This window comes from Melospiza melodia, unplaced genomic scaffold, assembly GCF_035770615.1.
Source record: "Melospiza melodia melodia isolate bMelMel2 unplaced genomic scaffold, bMelMel2.pri scaffold_138, whole genome shotgun sequence".
In the NCBI taxonomy this organism is placed as follows: Eukaryota; Metazoa; Chordata; class Aves; order Passeriformes; family Passerellidae; genus Melospiza; species Melospiza melodia.
This window is the reverse complement of record NW_026948509.1, coordinates 50,769-68,102: the sequence shown is the minus strand read 5'-3', so window position 1 is coordinate 68,102 and position 17,334 is coordinate 50,769. Positions and strand designations below refer to the sequence as shown.

Genomic DNA, 17,334 nt, shown 5'->3' with positions numbered 1-17,334 from the left:
CTGGAATTCTGAAGATTTTGGGGCTGGAATTTTGAGGATTTTGGGGTTGGAGTTCTGAGGATTTTGGGGCTGGAATTCTCGGGGTTTAGGGGTTGGAATTCCCAGGGCTTTTAGGCTGGAATCCCTGGGATTTTGGAGTTGGGATTCCCAGGATTTTGGGGCTGGAATTTTCAGGATTTTGGGACTGAGATTCCCGGGATTTTGGGGCTCAAAATTCCCAGATTCTGGGGCTGGAATTCTGAGGACTTGCGGACTAGAATTCCCAGATTTTGATTGTTAATTGCCAGGTTTTGGATGAAATTCCCATTTTCTCACCTCTGGCACAGGAACCTGCCCGCGGCCGAGGCCAGAATTCCCATTTTTAGTGCAGAAATTCCCATTTTAGTGCAGAAATTCCCATTTTTTGGCCCAGAATCCCCATTTCTTTCTCACCTGCGGAACAGGAACCTGCCCGCGGCCGAGGCCAGAATTCCCATTTTTGGTTGGAAATTCCCATTTTTTGGCCCAGAATTCCCATTTTAGTGCAGAAATTCCCATTTTGGGTTGGAAATTCCCATTTCTCACCTCTGGCGCAGGAACCTGCCCACGGCCGAGGCCAGAATTCCCAATTTTAGTGCAGAAATTCCCATTTTTGTGCAGCAATCCCCATTTATTTCTCACCTCTGGCACAGGAACCTGCCCGCGGCAGAGGCCAGAATTCCATTTTTAGTGCAGAAATTCCCATTTTTAGTGCAGAAATTCCCATTTTAGTGCAGAAATTCCCATTTTTAGTGCAGCAATTCCCATTTCTCACCTCTGCACAGGAACCTGCCTGCGGCCGAGGCCAGAATTCCCATTTTGCCCAGAATTCCCATTTTTAGTGCAGCAATTCCCATTTTAGTGCAGCAATTCCCATTTTTGGTTGAAATTCCCATTTCTCACCTCTGGCACAGGAATCTCCCCGCGGCCGAGGCGAGGGCGCGGCTGCTGACGAACACCACGGGGAAGATGCTCTGGCAATCCTCGGGGCTCAGCGCCTCCTCCAGGTTCCTGCGGTTATCCAGGGATTTTGGGGATTCTGGGTCCCCAATTCCCCCTCCTCACCCCAAAATTCCCAAAAAAATCCGGGATTTTGGGGCCTCCTGGACCCCAAATTCCAGATTTCCCACCCCAAATCCCCAATCCTGCCCCCAATCCCCAACCCCCAAATCCCAATTTCTCCCTCAATTTCCAGCCCTCAAATTCCCATCCCAAACTGCCCCCTACATCTCCCCCCAAATCCCCAATTTTCCATCCAAAATTCCAATTTGCCCCCCAAATCCCCACATTTCCTATCCCAAATTTCTCCCCCAAAAATCCCCAATTCTCCCCCCAAATTCCCAAATCCCAATTTTTTCCCCCAAATTCAACCTCAATTTTCCACCCAAACTCCCAAATTCCTCCCACCAAATCCTCAATTTCCCCCCAAAAATTCCCAAATTTCCCCCCAAATTCCAAACTCAATTCTCAAATTCCCCTCCCCCAAATTTCCAAATCTCCACCACCCCAAAACTCATGATTTTCACCCCAAATTCCCAATCCCAAATTCCCAATTCCCACCCCACAATTCCAAATTCGCCCCCAAAATTCCCAATTTTCCATCCCAAGTTCCCAAATTTACCCCCCAAAATCCCAAATTTACCCCCAAATTCCCACCCCAAATTCCCAATTTTCCACCCCAAATTCCCAAATTCGCCCCCAAAATTCCCAATTTTCCATCCCAAGTTCCCAAATTTCCCCCAAATTCCCGATTTCCCCCCAAAATGCCCAGTCTCACCTGTCCATGTCCGTGAGCAGCCTCAGCACCTCCAGGGCCACCTGGGGCTCCTTGTCGTGAGCCATGGCCACCAGCCGGGGCTGGGAGCGCCAAAAACCCCACAAAAATCCACAAAAATCCACAAAAATCCACAAAAATCCACAACATTCACAAACATTCACAAACATTCCCCAACATTCTGGGATTTGGCACCCCCAGCCCCATTTCCCCACTTTTCCCCCTTTTCCAGGCCTTTTCAATTCCATTTTATTGCATTTTAATTCCATTTTTATCCCATTTTCCCTCATTCCAGACCTTTTTTTATCTCATTTTCCCTCCATTTTCCCTCATTCCAGGGATTGTTATCCCATTTTCCAATTCCAACCCCATTTTTCCCATTATTCCTAATTTTCCCTCCTCCCACCCCATTTTCTTAATTTATTTTTCTTCCTCCCATTTATCCCATTTATTTTTCCCATCTCCCCATTTTTTTCCCTATTTATTTTTTCCTATTTTCCCCATTTATTTCTCCCTTTCCCCCATCTTCCCCATATTTCCATTTACTTTTCCCATTTTCCCCCCTTTTTTCCCCATTTATTTTTTCCTGTTTTTCCTCCCCTTTTCCCCTCCTTTCCCCCCATTTATTTTTTTCTATTTTCCCCTTTTATATTTCCTTTTCCCCCTGATTTTTCTCATTTATTTTTCCTCCATCTCCCCCATATTTCCATTTATTTTCCCACTTTCCAATTTATTTTCCTCTATTTTCCTCTCCTTTCCCCCCATTTATTTCCCTTTCCCTCCGAATTTTCTCATTTATTTTTCCTCCATTTCCCCCCATATTTCCATTTACTTTTCCCACCTTCCCATTTATTTTCCCTCATTTTCCTCCCCTTTTCCCCATTTATTTTTTCCCATTTTCCTCATTTATTTTTCCCCATTTATTTTCCCTCATTTTCCTCCCCTTTTCCCCCGTTTATTTTTTCCCCTTTTCCCCATTTATTTTTCCCTTTCCCCTGATTTTTCTCATTGATTTTTCCTCAATTTTCCTGCATTTTCCATTTATTTTTTCCCCTTTTTATCCCATTTTTCCCCCGTTTATTCCCATTTACCCCATATATTTTTCCCACTTTCCATTTTCCTGTTTTTTTCCCCATTTTTGCCCACCTTGAACCTGTCAGTGAAGAGCTCCAGGCCCGGGGCCATCTCGGGGACTCCATAAATTCCCTGCAGGGCCCTCACGCAGCGCAGCCGAACCTCCCCTGCTGCAAGGGGAAAAAATGGGAATTTCTGGAATTTTCACTCATTTTCCCCCACATTTTTCCCAGATTTCCCCATTTTCCAAGATTCTCTCCCAGATTTTTGCTTTTTTTTCCCTATTTTTGGGGATTTTTCCCCCATTTCTCCAGAATTTCTGCCCACCTTGTCGTGCAGTGTCCAGCCCAGGTATTTCAGGTGGCTGTCAGTGAGGAAGGACCCAGGAATTTCCCATTTTTCTCCATTTTTTTCCCGTTTTTTTCCATTTTTTCGGATTTTTCCCCGTTTTTTCCCATTTTCTCCATTTTCCCCCCCATTTCCATGCCCACCTTGTCGTGCAGGGTCCAGCCCAGGTATTTCAGGTGGCTGTCAGTGAGGAAGGAGCTGGGAATTTCCTCACCCACACCCCGAGCTCCTCCATGCAGATCCCGCGGATCTCGGGCACCACGTCCCTGTCCCAGAGAATTCCTGAAATCAGCCCCCAAATCCCCAAAATCCACCCAAAATCCACCAAAATCCCTCCAAATCCACCCAAAATCCCCCAAAATCCTCCAAAATCCACCCAAAATCCCCCCAAATCCACCAAAATCCCTCCAAATCCACCCAAAATCCCTCCAAATCCACCCCAAATCTCCAAATCCACCCAAAATCCCCCCAAATCCACCCAAAATCCTCCAAAATCCACCCAAAATCCCCCTCTGACTCCAAAATCCCCCTCTTTGACCCCAAAGTCCCCCCAAAAATCCTCCCTGTGCCCCAAAATCCCCCATTTAAACCCAAAACTCCCCCAAAATCCTCCCCTTTGACCCCAAAATTCCCCCCTTTAAACCCCAAAATCCCCCCCTGAGCCCCCAAAATCCTCCCTGGGACCCCCAAAATCCTTCCCTGTGCCCCAAAAATCCCCTCTTTAAGCCCAAAATCTCCCCTGGACTCCCAAAATTCCTCCTGTGCCCCAAAACCTCCCCTTTGCCCCTTTTCCTGATTTTTTTCCCATTTTTTCCCAATTCCGCCCCATTATTTTCTCTTTTTTTCCCCATTTTATTCCATTTTCCCTCATCCCAATCCCATTTTACCCCCCTTTTCCCCCATTTTTCCCATTTTCTCCATTTTTCCTGATTTTTCCCCATTTTCTCACCGGTACCGATGCACGAAGACGCCCTTGAAGATCCCGTTCATCAGCAGCTCCAGCTCCTCCTGCTGCTCCCTCAGCTGGGATTACCAAAATGCCCAAAATTCCACCCAAAATCCATCAAAATTCACCCAAACCCCAAAAAATCCCACCAAATCCCCAGAAATTCCCACCAAAATTCACCAAAATCCACAAATTCCCCCCAAATCCCGTTCATCAGCAGCTCCAGCTCCTCCTGCTGCTCCCTCAGCTGCCATTCCCAAAATCCACAACAACATTCCACCCAAAATCCATCAACATCCCCCAAATTTCCACCTAAAATCCCCCCAAAATTCCTGAAACCCACCCAAAATCCCCCAGATTCCCACAAAATCTGCAACCGTTCACCTAAAATTCCCCCCAAAATTCACCAAAATTCCCAAATCCCACCCAAAATCCCCAATCTTCCCAAGTTTCCACCTAAAATCCCCAAAATTCCCAAACTGTCACCCCCAAACCCCCCAAAATTCTGATTTTCCCCCATTCTTCCCCAACTTTCCCCATTTATTCCTCAATTTTTTCCCATTTTCCTGGGTTTTATCCTCATTTTTCCCCATTTTCCTCCCATTTTTATCTCTGGTTTTCTCCATTTTTCCCAGTTTTTATTCTCATTTTCCCCATTTTACCCCGATTTTCCCCATTTTTTTTTCTCCGTTTTTCCCCTTTTTTTCCCATTTTTGCCCTCCCGATTTTCCCCATTTTTTTTTCTCCGTTTTTCCCCTTTTTTTCCCATTTTTGCCCCAAATCCCCGTTTTTCAGCCCATTTCAGCCCCACCTGCAGCTGTCTGTCCCTGAGTCCCTCCAGGGCTCGCTGCCCTCCGCCGGGCTCTTTCTGCCCATTTTTACCCCATTTCTTGGTGGTTTTTCCCCATTTTTGCCCGTTTTTTCCCAGTTTTTCCCCCGTTTTTGCCCCAAATCCCCGTTTTTCAGCCCATTTCAGCCCCACCTGCAGCTGTCTGTCCCTGAGTGCCTCGAGGCGCTCGCTGCCCCTCCTGCCGGGCTCTTTTCCTTTTCTGCCCCAAACTGGCGCTGACAGTTCTCCTGCTGCTGCCCCACGCCCAGCGCCACCTCCACCAGCGAGCTCATCAGCTTCAGGCTGGAAATGGGGGCAAAAACGGGGAAAACGGGAAAAAAGGATGAAAAAAGTGAAAAAATGGGGAAAATAGGGGAAAAAATGGGGAAAAATGGGGAAAAAATGGGGGAAAAAAGGGTTAAAAATGGGAAAAACCAGGACAGAAATAGGGGAAATCCTGACCAGTGAGCTCATCAGCTTCAGGGCTGGAAATGGGGGGAAAAACGGGGAATTTGGAAAAAAGGGTAAAAATAGTGAAAAAATGGGAAAAATATGGAAAAGTATGAGAAAAATATGGGAAAAAATGGGAGAAAAAATTAGGAAAAAAATGGGGGAAATTCCCAGCAGGGAGCTCATCAGCTTCAGGGCTGGGAATGGGGGGAAAATGGGAAAAAAAGGTGAAAAAAGGGGGGAAAAAATGGAAAAAGAAAAGAAAGGAAGGAGAAAAAATGAGGGAATAAAAAACAGAAAAAGAGGAAAAATCAGGGAAAAAGTGGGAAAAATCAGGCGAAAGAGGAAAAACAGAGAATAAACAGAAAAACGAGGAGCAAAAAAGAGGAATTGGTGCAGTCCCACCTGCCAGGGTGCCGGTGTGGCGGAAGGGCCGCACTGGGAGTCGGCCAGGCCGGTGAGGAACGAGAGCAGGGAGTCCATGAGGAACCCGTCCTGCAGCTCCCGGTGCTGCCCCCGCAGCACCAGCACTGCCAGCAGCTCACAGAAACCCACACGGAACCGGCGCCACTCGGGGGTGCTCATGGACAGGGGTACTCTGGGGAGTCCTGGAAATGTAAATATAAATGTAAATATAAATATAAATATATCCATGAATGCAGACAGTCCATGAGGAACCCGTCCTGCAGCTCCCGGTGCTGCCCCGCAGCACCAGCACTGCCAGCAGCTCTGAAAATCCCACACGGAACCGGCGCCACTCAGGGGGTGCTCATGGACAATGGATAGTCTGGGGAGTCCTGAAAATATAAATATAAATATAAATATAAATATATCCGTGAATGCAGGCAGTCCATGAGGAACCCGTCCTGCAGCTCCCGGTGCTGCCCCCGCAGCACCAGCACTGCCAGCAGCTCACAGAAACCCACACGGAACCGGCGCCACTCGGGGGTGCTCATGGACAGGGGGTACTCTGGGGAGTCCTGGAATATAAATAAAAATATAAATATAAATATATCCATGAATGCAGGGAGTCCATGAGGAATCAGTCCTGCAGCTCCCGGTGCTGCCCACGGAGCACCAGCACTGCCAGCAGCTCTGAAAATCCCACACGGAACCGGCGCCACTCGGGGGTGTTCATGGACAGGGGGTACTCTGGGGAGTCCTGGGAATATAAATATAAACATAAATATATCCGTGAATGCAGGGAGTCCATGAGGAACCCGTCCTGCAGCTCCCGGTGCTGCCCCCGCAGCACCAGCACTGCCAGCAGCTCACAGAAACCCACACGGAACCGGCGCCACTCGGGGGTGTTCATGGACAGGGGGTAGTCTGGGGAGTCCTGGGAATGCAAATAAAATATAAATATAAATATAAATATAAATATAAATAAATCCATGAATGCAGGGAGTCCATGAGGAACCTGTCCTGCAGCTCCAGTGCTGCCACGCAGCACCAGCACTGCCAGCAGCTCTGAAAATCCCACACGGAACCGGCGCCACTCGGGGGTGTTCATGGACAGGGGTACTCTGGGAGTCCTGGAAATGTAAATATAAACATGAGTACAAATAATAAATATATCTATAAATGCACCCAGGCACGAAGATGCTGTAGCTCCTGATGAATCCACTGAAGATCCACCGAAAATCCACCAAAAATTAACTGAAAATCCACTGAAAATCCATCGAAAAGCTACTGAAAATTCACTGAAAATCCATTGAAAATCCCCTGAAAATATCCCGAAAATTCACTAAAAATCCACTGAAAATCCATTAAAAATCCACTGAAAATCCACCCAGAACTGGCACTGCCAGCAGCTCTGAGAAACTGAAATGGAAGCAGTGCCAGGGATGGGAATTCCTGCACAATGGGTACTCTGAAGAATCCTAAAAACACCAAATAATAAATAAATACAACAAGAAACCAGGAAGAAACACTAAAAATACAGGGACAAACAAGACTCCAGGGAGGCCAGGAAATAAATCCAAACAAATAAATAAATGCACCAAAAACCTCAAGAAAATGCACCAAAACTCCAGGGACAAAGAGGACTACAAGAAGGCCTGCAAATAAATCCAAACAAAGAAATAAATACACCAAAAATCCAGGGAAAATGCACGAAAAATACAGAGACAGAGAGAACTCCAGATAGACCTACAAGTAAATGTGGGGAAAACACCAAGAATTCCAGGGGGAACCTGGAAAATTCCCTATGAAAGGCCCAAAATTCCAGAAAATCCCAAAATTCCCAGAAAAGCCCCCGGTACCTCCTGAAGGTCTCCGTGAGCCTCCGGATGATCTCGGAGTTCTGCAGCTCCCGGAACATCTCTGGGGTCACCACGCCTGAAAATTCCCAAAATCCCTTTTTTTACATCCCAAAATCCCACAATTCCCAAAATTCCCCATTTTTCCCAACCCCAGCCCCTAAATTCCCTCACCCCAATCCCATTTTTTCTCCATTTTTCCCAATCCCCAGCCCCAAAATTCCCATTTTCCCCCATCCCAATCCATTTTTCTCCATTTTTCCCAATCCCCAGCCCCAAAATTCCCCATTTCCCCCCATCCCAATCCCATTTTCCCTCATCCCAATCCCATTTTTCCCCATTTTTCTCAATTCCAGCCCCAAAATTCCCTAAATTCCCTCACCCCAATCCCATTTTTCCCCATTTTTCCCAATCCCAGCACCCAAATGCCCCATTTTTTCCAATCCCAAGATTCCCCATTTTTCCTCATTCCAATCCCATTTTCCCCAATCCAATCCAATTTTTTCTCCATTCTCCCAATCCCAGCCCCAAAATTCCCCATTTTCCCTCGTCCCAATCCCATTTTCCCCCAATCCCAGCCCCAAAATTCCCTAAATTCCCTCACCCCAATCCCATTTTTTCTCCATTTTTCCCAATCCCAGCTCCAGAATTCTCCAGTTTTTCCAATCCCAAAATTCCCCATTTTCCCCCATTCCAATCCATTTTCCCCCTATTTTTCCTCATTTTCCCCTCATTCCCTCCATTTTCCCCTCATTTCTCCTATTTCTCACTCATTTTTCCCCTATTTTCCCATTTTTAGCCCCATTTCTCATCCCAGCAGCCACAGGAGCGCAGGGTGCACTTGAGCAGCTCCAGGAACTCTCTCATTTTTCCCTGGTTTTGCCCTGGTTTTTCCCCATTTTTTCACTATTTTTTCAGCTATTTTCCCCATTTTTTCCCAATTTCCCCATTTTTTGCCCCCGTTTCTCACCCCTGCAGCCGCAGGAGCGCACGGTGAAGTTGAGCAGCTCCAGGAACGCGGCTCCCTGTCCCGCCGGTACACTCCAGCCACTCATCCACCAGCGTCTGAGCAGCAGTTTGGGGGAAAACGGGAATTTGGGAAAAACCCAGAAATTTGGGGGAAAAAATCAGGATTTTTGAAGAAAAACAGGGATTTCAAGGAAAAAAAATTAAGAATTTTAAGGGAGAAGATAACATTTCGGAGAAAGAAACAGAATTCTGTGGAAAAACAAAAACATCTTGGGAAAAAAAATTGAGTTTTTCAGGAAAAAAAAAAAGAATTTAAAGGGAAAACAGAGGAATTTCAGGAGGGAAAAAAAACTCAAAAGTTTTGGGGGAAAACCACATACATTTCAAGGGGGAAATGGAGAATTTCAGAGATAAAAAAAAAAACAATTTAAGGGAGAAAATGGGAATTTCAGGAAAAAACAGGGAATTTCAGGGAAAATCAGGAGTTTCAGGGAAAATCCCCAAGATTTTTGAGAAAAAAAGTAGAAAATCAAGAGGAAAAACAAGGGAGTTTTGAGAGGAAAATGCAGATTTGAGGGGGAAAAAGGAATTGATGGAAATCCTGGGAATTTTGGGAACCCCCCCAGGGATTTTTTCCATTTTTCGGTACCTCCGTGGCCACTTTTCCCGAAAACACGGCCTCGAACAGGGAATTCTGCTCCGGGGAATTCGGCTCCGGGTCCCGCCCAGCCCCGCGGGAGAGGCGGGAGCGCTTCGGGGCCTGAGGGGAAAACGCGGGAAAATCGGGGAAAATGAACAAAAACTGAGGAAAATGGGTGGAAATTAGGAGAAAAAGGGGATTTTTGTAGAAAATTGGGACTTACGCGGTTCCTGGGGGCTGCTCGGGGCGGGCCCCGCTTGCTCCGGGGCCGCAGAGAGGCCTCGAAGTCGCTGCCGGAGTCGGAATCGTCCGGGAATTCCTGAGGCGATTTGGGGGGAAAACAGGGAATTTTGGGGGGAAACGCGGATTTGTGGGGGAAAAATCGGAATTTTGGGGGGAAAACCGGGAAATTTGGGGGAAAAACCAGGAATTTTGGGGGTGAGGTGGGGAAGGTGGGCTGGAAGGAGGGGAAAGGGGAAAATGGGGTAAAAAGGGGATGGGATGGGGGAAATGGGGCGGGGGGAAATTGGGGTAAAGTTAGGGAAAAAATGGGGAACATGAGGGGGGAAATGAGAGAAAAAATTGGGAAAATGAGGGGGGAAAATAAGGGGAAAAACGGGGAGAGAATGAGGGAAAAATGGGGAAAATGAGGGGGTGGGATTGGGGAAATGGGGGGAAAACAGGGAAAATGGGGGGAAAACTGGGGAAAACTGAGAAAAATGAGGGAAAAACTAAGGAAAATGAGAGGGAAGATTGAGGAAAATGAGAGGAAAATGCGGGGGAAATGGGGAGAAATTGGGGAAAATGGGAGAAACTGAGAAAAATTGGGAAAAAAAACCTGAGGAAAATGGGGCTGGAATTAGGAAAAAACGGGATAAAAAGGAGCTGGGACAGGGGGGAAACGTGGCAAAAATGGGTCAGAAATTAGGAAATGTGGGAAAGCTGGGGAAGATGATTGGGGAAAGGTGAATTTGAAGATTTTTGAGCCATTCGCAAGGAACTCACGGGCTGTGCGGGGAGCTGGGGAGCCGCTGCCCGCGGGGCCGAGCCCGGAGCGGGGCCGGAGGAGGAGCCTGAGGAGGAGCCCGAGGCACGGAGCCGGGGGAGCGCCGCGGAGCCATGGGCCAGCTGGGAAAAATGGGAAAAAATAAGGAGAAAATGGGAAAAACTGAGAAAAACAGGGAAAAATGGGGATTCTGGGGGGGGTCTCTCAAGGCTGGGATCCACCCAGAGGAGAGAACGGGGGGTGGGAGCACCAAGTTCCCTCAGGAGAAAAGAGGAGCCCAAAATTCCCTCAAAAGGGAAAAGTGAGGGGTGGGAGCCTCGAAATTCCCTCAGAGCAAAGAGAGGGAGCCCAAAATTCCCTCAAAAGGGAAAAGTGAGGGTAGAAACCTCAAAATTACTCCAGAAAAGGAGAGAGAGGCCATAATTCCCTCAAATGGGAAAAATGAGAGGTGGGACACCCAAATTCCCTCAGGTCACTACTTGGGGGGGGGAATGAAGCCCCTCTTTCATGTTTGTAAACCCCCCAAAACCCCTCACAAGTCCCCCCAAAAAAATCCCCAAACCCCTCGGATCACACCAAGGGGCCTCTAAGACCCCCTCAAAGTCCAATTTGAGGGCTGGGGGTGAAAGTTTTCCCTCACAAAACCTCCCTGGAATGAGGAGAGTGAAGCTCCCCTCACAAATCCCTCAAAGAGGAGAGGTCGGGACCCTCTGGACCCTCTGAGACTCCTCCAAAACCCAACCTGAGGAGTGAGGGTGAAGTCCTTCCCTCATAAAACCCCCCTGGAGTGAGGTGAGTGAAGCCCCCCCTCATAAAAACTCCTTGGCTCCCACAGGGGTGGTGTCAGAACTTCTCAGCTCCCCACAACCCCTCCTCAATGAACCTGAGAAGTCCCCGTGCCCCTCCCTCACCTTTGCGGGGCGGGAAAATCCCCAAAAAAAACTCAAGTTTTCAACCCAAAAAGACTCCGCCGAAACCCCCGCACCTCACGCCTGCCTCGCTTCGCGCCAAAACAAGATGGCGCCCGGCACGTGCCCGACCCGCCGTGGGCGCGGCTACGCGCGGTCACGTGCGCCAAAGGGGCGTGCTCGCGCGCAGAGGTGGGCGTGGTTTCATCGGTGACGTGGCTCGTGGCGCCAAAACCGCGGCGGGGCCGCTCCGGGACGGGGGGTTCCCAAAAACCCCAAAGTTTGGGAATTCTGACGGGAATTTGGGGGTTGGGGGGATGTAGGGGCTTTGGGAGGCTGTAGGGGTTTGGGAAATGGGGGTATCCCGTAGATTAGGGGTCACCTATGGACTGGGGGTTCCCAAAAACCCCAAAGTTTGGGAATTCTGACGGGAATTTGGGGGAGTCTGTAGGGGCCTGGGGGAGGCTGGGGAGGCTGTAGAGGTTTGGGGAATGGGGGTCCCCTGTGGATTAGGAGTTCCTTATTAGGTAAGAATCCTTAAAACCCCCAAAATTTGGGAATTCTGACAGGAATTTGGGGTTTGGGGCGGCTGTAGGGGCCTGGGGGGCTGTAGGGGTTTGGGAAATGGGGGTTCCCTGTGGATTAGGGGTTCCCTATAGAGTGAGGATCCTTAAACCCCCCAAAATTTGGGGATTCTGACGGGAATTTGGGGTTTGGGAGAGTCTGGAGGGTGTTGGATCCCATTCCCAGCCCTGCTCCTATTCCTGATCCTGTTTTCCATCCCAATTCCATTCCCGCTCCTATTCCTGATCCCGTTTCCGTCCCGTTCCCGACCCCTAGTCTCATTCCCAGCCCTGATCCCATTCCCGCTCCCATTCCTCGCCCCGTTCCCGTCCCAAATCCCAAAATCCTGGTCCATTCCCCGCCGGATCCCATTCCCGATCCCAAATCCCGCTCCGCCCGCCGGGGCCGTCCCAAACCCCGATCTCAAAATCCCAAATCCCGATCCAAAATCCCAAATCCCTTTCCCCGCCCCGATCCCAAACCCCAATCCCGATCCCAAACCCCGATCTTTTCCCGATCCCGATCCCAAACCCCAATCCCGATCCCAAACCCCGATCTTTTCCCGATCCCAAACCCCGATCTTTTCCCGATCCCAAACCCCAATCCCGATCCAAACCCCGATCTTTTCCCGATCCCAAATCCTGATCTTTTCCCGATCCCAAACCCCGATCTTTTCCCAATCCCGATCTTTTCCCGATCCCAAACCCCGATCTTTTCCCAATCCCGATCCCAAATCCCGATCTTTTCCAATCCCGATTCCAAATCCCGATTTTTTCCCGATCCCAAATCCCGATCTTTTCCAATCCCGATCTTTTCCCAATCCTGGTCCCAAATCCCGAACTTTTCCCCGATCCCAAACCCCGATCTTTTCCCAATCCCGGTCCCAAATCCCGATCTTTTCCCGATCCCAAACCCCGATCTTTTCCCGATCCCGATCCCAAACCCCGATCTTTTCCCAAATCCCGATCTTTTCCCGGTCCCGCTCCGCCCGCCGGGGCCGTCCCGGGGCGGGGCCGGAGACAAAAGGGGAAAAGTTTTCGGGGCAGGGAACAGAAGGATCGGGAACTTGGGCAGCTTTGGGACCGCCGGGAGGGTTTGGGCTCATCGGGAATCTCTGGGGTCCCCGAGGGGGTTCGGGACCGCCGGGAGCCCCCCGGAGCCGATCCCGGGATGCGGCGGAGCTGAGCGAGGCCGCGGTGAGGGAGACACGGGGAAAAGGGTTCGGGGTCGGGGGAAAAAAGGGATTTGGGATCGGGGAATGGGGGAAAAGAGGGGTTTGGGATCAGGGAGAAAAGGGGTTTAGGATCATGGAGAAAGGGATTTGGGATCGGGGAGAAAGGGATTTGGGATCGGGGGGAAAGGGATTTGGGATGGGTGGAGAAAGCAGGAATGAGGAAAGGGATTTGGGATCGGAGAAAAGGGATTTGGGACTGGGGGAAAGGATTTAGGGTTAGGGGGAACCGGGAATGCGGAAAGAGGGGTTTGGGATTTGGGATGGGAGTTTGGGAGGGGACCCCGGGAATTGGGGGCACTGGGAGCAGGATTTGGGGGGATTTGGGGGGAGCCGGGGTTTGGGATCAGGGCGGGAAAGGGGATTTGGTGCAGGAAGGGGGTTTGGGGAGGCAGCGGGAGTTGGGGCAGGGGGGAAAAACCGGGAACGGGATTTGGGACCCAGAACTGGGACAGGGGCTGGGATTTGGGGTCCAGGACCGGGATTTGGGGTCCCAAATTGGGATTTGGGGTCCAGGACCGGGATTTGGGGTCCCAAATTGGGATTTGGGGTCCAGGACCGGGATTTGGGGTCCAGGATTGGGATTTGGGGTCCCAAATTGGGATTTGGGAACACTTGTGGGTCCCCGTGCCCATTTTTGGGGTGACCCTGTCTGTCAGTCTGTGACCCCTGTCCGTCTGTCCGTCTGTCTGTCTGTCTGACCCCTGTTTCTGTCTGTCTGACCCCTGTCTGTCTATCCATCTGTCCGTCCCCAGCCCCTCGGGATGAAGCCCCCCCCGGCTGTTTTGGGGTGACCCTGTCTGTCTGTCTGACCCCTGTTTCTGTCTGTCTGTCTGTCTGACCCCTGTTTCTGTCCGTCTGTCTGTCCCCAGCCCCCCCAGGATGAAGCCCCCCCCGGCTGCCGCCGCCTCTCCCCCCTCGGGCCGCCCTGGGCGCCTTCATCACCCTCAGCTTCACCCTGGGGCTGCTGGGGGGGCCCTTCCGCCACAGGTGAGACCCCAAAAACGCCCCAAAAACCACAGGTGGGACTCCAAAAACACCCCAAAAACACCAAAATCCCCAAAAACCACAGGTGAGACCCCAAAAACACCCCAAAACACCCCAAAAACCACAGGTGAGACCCCAAAAACCCCCAAATCCCATAGAAACCCTGGGGCTGCTGGGGGGGCCCTTCCGCCACAGGTGAGACCCCAAAAACACCCCAAAAACCACAGGTGAGACCCCAAAAACACCTAAAAACCACAGGTGAGACCCCAAAAACACCCCAAAAACACCCCAAAATCCCACAGGTGAGTCCCCAAAAATCCCCAAATCCCATAGAAATCCCATAGAAATCCCATAGAAACCCTGGGCGGGCCCTTCCGGCACAGGGGAGACCCAAAAACCGCAGGTGATTTTGGGGCAAATATTGGGGTTTGAGATTTATTCTGGAAATACTGAGATTTGTTCAGGAGACATCGGGGTTTGAGGACAATTATCACGATATCGGTGTGCGAGATGGAGCTGAGGGTGTAAAATACCTGAATTTAGAGGGAAATCCCAGGATTTAGGGTCCAAACCCTGAGGTTTTGGGGCCAAATGTCGCGATTCCAGTGGGATTTTCTGTGCGACTGTCGCGACACGGGCGCTGTCCTGGCCCCGCACCGCGCGTGGCGTTCCTGCATCCCAAACATTGGGGTTAAATATCGGGATTTTGGGTGTAAATATCGCGATTTCAGGGCTGCTATTGCGACACGGGCACTGTCCTGCCCCACAGGGCCCCACTCACACGTGGTGTTCCTGCATCCCAAAGGTTGGGGTTAAATATCGGGATTTTGGGTGTGAATATCGCGATTTCGGGGCTGCTATCACGACACGGCGCTGTCCCTGTTCTGCAGGGCCGTGCCCACATATGGCGTTCCTGCATCCCAAACATTGGGGTTAAATGTCGGGATTTGGGGTGTGAATATCGCGATTTCGGGGCTGCTGTCGCGACACGGGCGCCGTCCCCGTCCCGCAGGGCGGCGCCGTCCCCGCCGTGCCGGCCCCGTTCCCACCTGGTGTTCCTGAAGACGCACAAGACGGGCGGCAGCAGCGTGCTGAACCTGCTGGCGCGGTTCGGCGAGGCCCGGCGCCTGCGCTTCGCGCTCCCGCGGCGCTACCAGTTCGGCTACCCCGCGGCCTTCCGCGCCGAGCGCGTGCGCGGCTTCGGGCCCGGCGCCGGAAATTCGACATCATCTGCCACCACATGCGCTTCAACCTCAGCGAGGTGAGCAATGGGGAATTTGGGCAAAAAATGGGAAAAAATTGGGATTTTGGGGGATTTTTTTGGGAATTTTTAGGGAGAATTTAAGGGGATTTTGGGAGGGCTTGGGGTCAGAAATTCAACATCATCTAGAAAAAAAATCCCCCCAAAAATCCCTAAAAAAATTCAGAAAAAAATTCCCCCAAAATCCCTAAAAAATCAGAAAAAATTCAGAAAACTATCCTTAAGTATCGCCCAAAAAATCTGAAAAAAATCAGAAAAAAAAAAAAAAAAAAAACAAAAGAAAGCGAAAAAACCCCCAAATTTCCGGAACGTTCCGCAGGTGCAGCGCGTGATGCCCAACGACTCGTTCTACTTCTCCATCGTGCGGGACCCGCGCTGGCGGCCGAGTCGGCCTTCTCGTACTTCCGCGCGGCGGCGCCGGCGTTCCGCAGCGCGCCGTCCCTGGCCGCGTTCCTGGCGGCGCCCTGGCGCTACTTCCGCGCGGGCTGCGCGGCAACCACTACGCGCGGAACCTGCAGTGGTTCGACTTCGGCCTGCCCGAGCCGGCGCACCCGGCGCAGGTCCCGGCCCTGCTGGCGGAGCTGGGCCGCGTTTTCCCGCTGGTGCTGCTGGCCGAGCGCTTCGACGAGTCGCTGGTGCTGCTGCGGCACCGCCTGTGCTGGCCGCGGGACGCCGTGGATCTGTTCCCTCACAACTCGCGCGGCTCCGCCCGGAACCTCTCGGCCGAGCAGCTGCGGCGGCTGCGGGCGTGGAACTCGCTGGATTGGGCGCTTTACTCGCACTTCAACCGCAGCTTCTGGCGGGAGGCCGAGCGCTTCGGGCTGGAGCGGCTGCGGAGCGAGGCGGCCGAGCTGCGGCGGCGCCGCGGGGCCCTGGCCGGGCGCTGCCTGCGGGGCGGGGGCCCCGTGCCCGCCGCGGAGATCGCGGAGCGCGGCCTGCGCCCCTTCCAGCCGCCCGGCGCCGGCGCCATCCTGGGCTTCGCGCTGCGCCCGGGGCTGCGCGGCGAGGAGCGGGAGCTGTGCCGGCGCCTGGCCATGCCCGAGCTGCCCTACAAGGACCTGCTCGACCGGCTGCAATTCGGGGACAAAACCAACAGTTCTGGGTAAAAGTAACCTTTTTTATATTGAATTTTCCCCGAAATCCTGGGATTTGGGGCCCTTCCAGCCCCCCGGCGCCATCCTGGGCTTCGCGCTGCGCCCGGGGCTGCGCGGCGAGGAGCGGGAGCTGTGCCGGCGACTGGCCGTGCCTGAGCTGCCCTACAAGGACCTGCTCGACCGGCTGCAATTCGGGGACAAAACCAACAGTTCTGGGTGAGGTTATGGAATCTTTCTGTGGAATTTTCCCTGAGAAATGCAAAAATCCCCGTGAAATTCCGCTCAAAATTGGCCATTTTGGGGCTGGAATCGTCCCCCGTGCCTCAGTTCCCCGTTGGCTAAAAGCCCTGAAATTTGGGAAATTTTCCCATGGATTTGTTGCTCTTTACCTCCAAATTCCAGGAATTTGGGGATCTTTCCTATGGATTTAATCCTTTTTAGCCCCAAAATTTGGGATTTGAGCCCCAAAATTCCAAGGATTTTGGGAATTTTCCTGTGGAACTGCTCTGTGCCTCAGTTTACCTCTCAAAGGTACAAAACCCCCCCAAATTCCAGGAATTTGGGAATTTCCTCATCGGGAATCCTCCCGTGCCTCAGTTTCCCTCCCAGATCACGGTACAAGCCCCAGAATTCCAGGAATTTTGGGAATTTTTTTATTTTAACTGCTCCGTGCCTCAGTTTCCCTGTGGAAGGTACAAAAATCCCGGCAGGAATTTGGGGAATTTGAGGAATTTTCTCCCTCTGGAACCACTCCGTGCCTCAGTTTCCCCTCCCCCGGGACAGGTACGACCCTTCCTCCCCTTTTTTTCCTTAAATCCCGGCGGGAATTTCGGAATTTTTAAAAAATTTTGAGAACTTTCGCCGTGGCATCGCCGCGTGCTTCGCTTTACTTTGTACATATAATAAACGCTTGCTGATTGGCTTGGCCCGCTGTCAATCATTGCTGTGACGCATCCGATTGCTTCGTTTTGCTG

The 17,334-nt window shown here is 51.3% G+C and overlaps 1 protein-coding gene and 2 long non-coding RNA genes across 3 annotated transcripts; 1 reads left to right on the top strand and 2 right to left on the bottom strand.

The window, feature by feature from the left end:
- Positions 1-3,390: 3,390 nt before the first annotated feature.
- LOC134433093 (uncharacterized) lies at positions 3,391-5,230 on the bottom strand. The gene is made up of 3 exons (XR_010031482.1): positions 5,143-5,230; positions 4,164-4,237; positions 3,391-3,480 (listed from the first exon to the last, which is right to left on the bottom strand). It is a non-coding gene; the product is annotated as an uncharacterized LOC134433093 (long non-coding RNA).
- Positions 5,231-7,668: 2,438 nt separating this feature from the next.
- Positions 7,669-9,419, bottom strand: LOC134433121 (uncharacterized). Its single transcript, XR_010031492.1, has 3 exons — positions 9,319-9,419; positions 8,671-8,765; positions 7,669-7,779 (listed from the first exon to the last, which is right to left on the bottom strand). It is a non-coding gene; the product is annotated as an uncharacterized LOC134433121 (long non-coding RNA).
- Positions 9,420-11,332: 1,913 nt separating this feature from the next.
- Positions 11,333-17,297, top strand: LOC134433105 (galactose-3-O-sulfotransferase 4-like). The gene is given in 8 exon segments (XM_063181991.1): positions 11,333-11,415; positions 13,907-14,008; positions 14,165-14,200; positions 15,018-15,205; positions 15,208-15,266; positions 15,586-15,637; positions 15,640-15,750; positions 15,753-17,297. Coding segments are annotated over 8 exon segments (1,251 nt in total). The 3' UTR covers positions 16,373-17,297.
- The last annotated feature ends 37 nt before the right edge of the window (positions 17,298-17,334 follow it).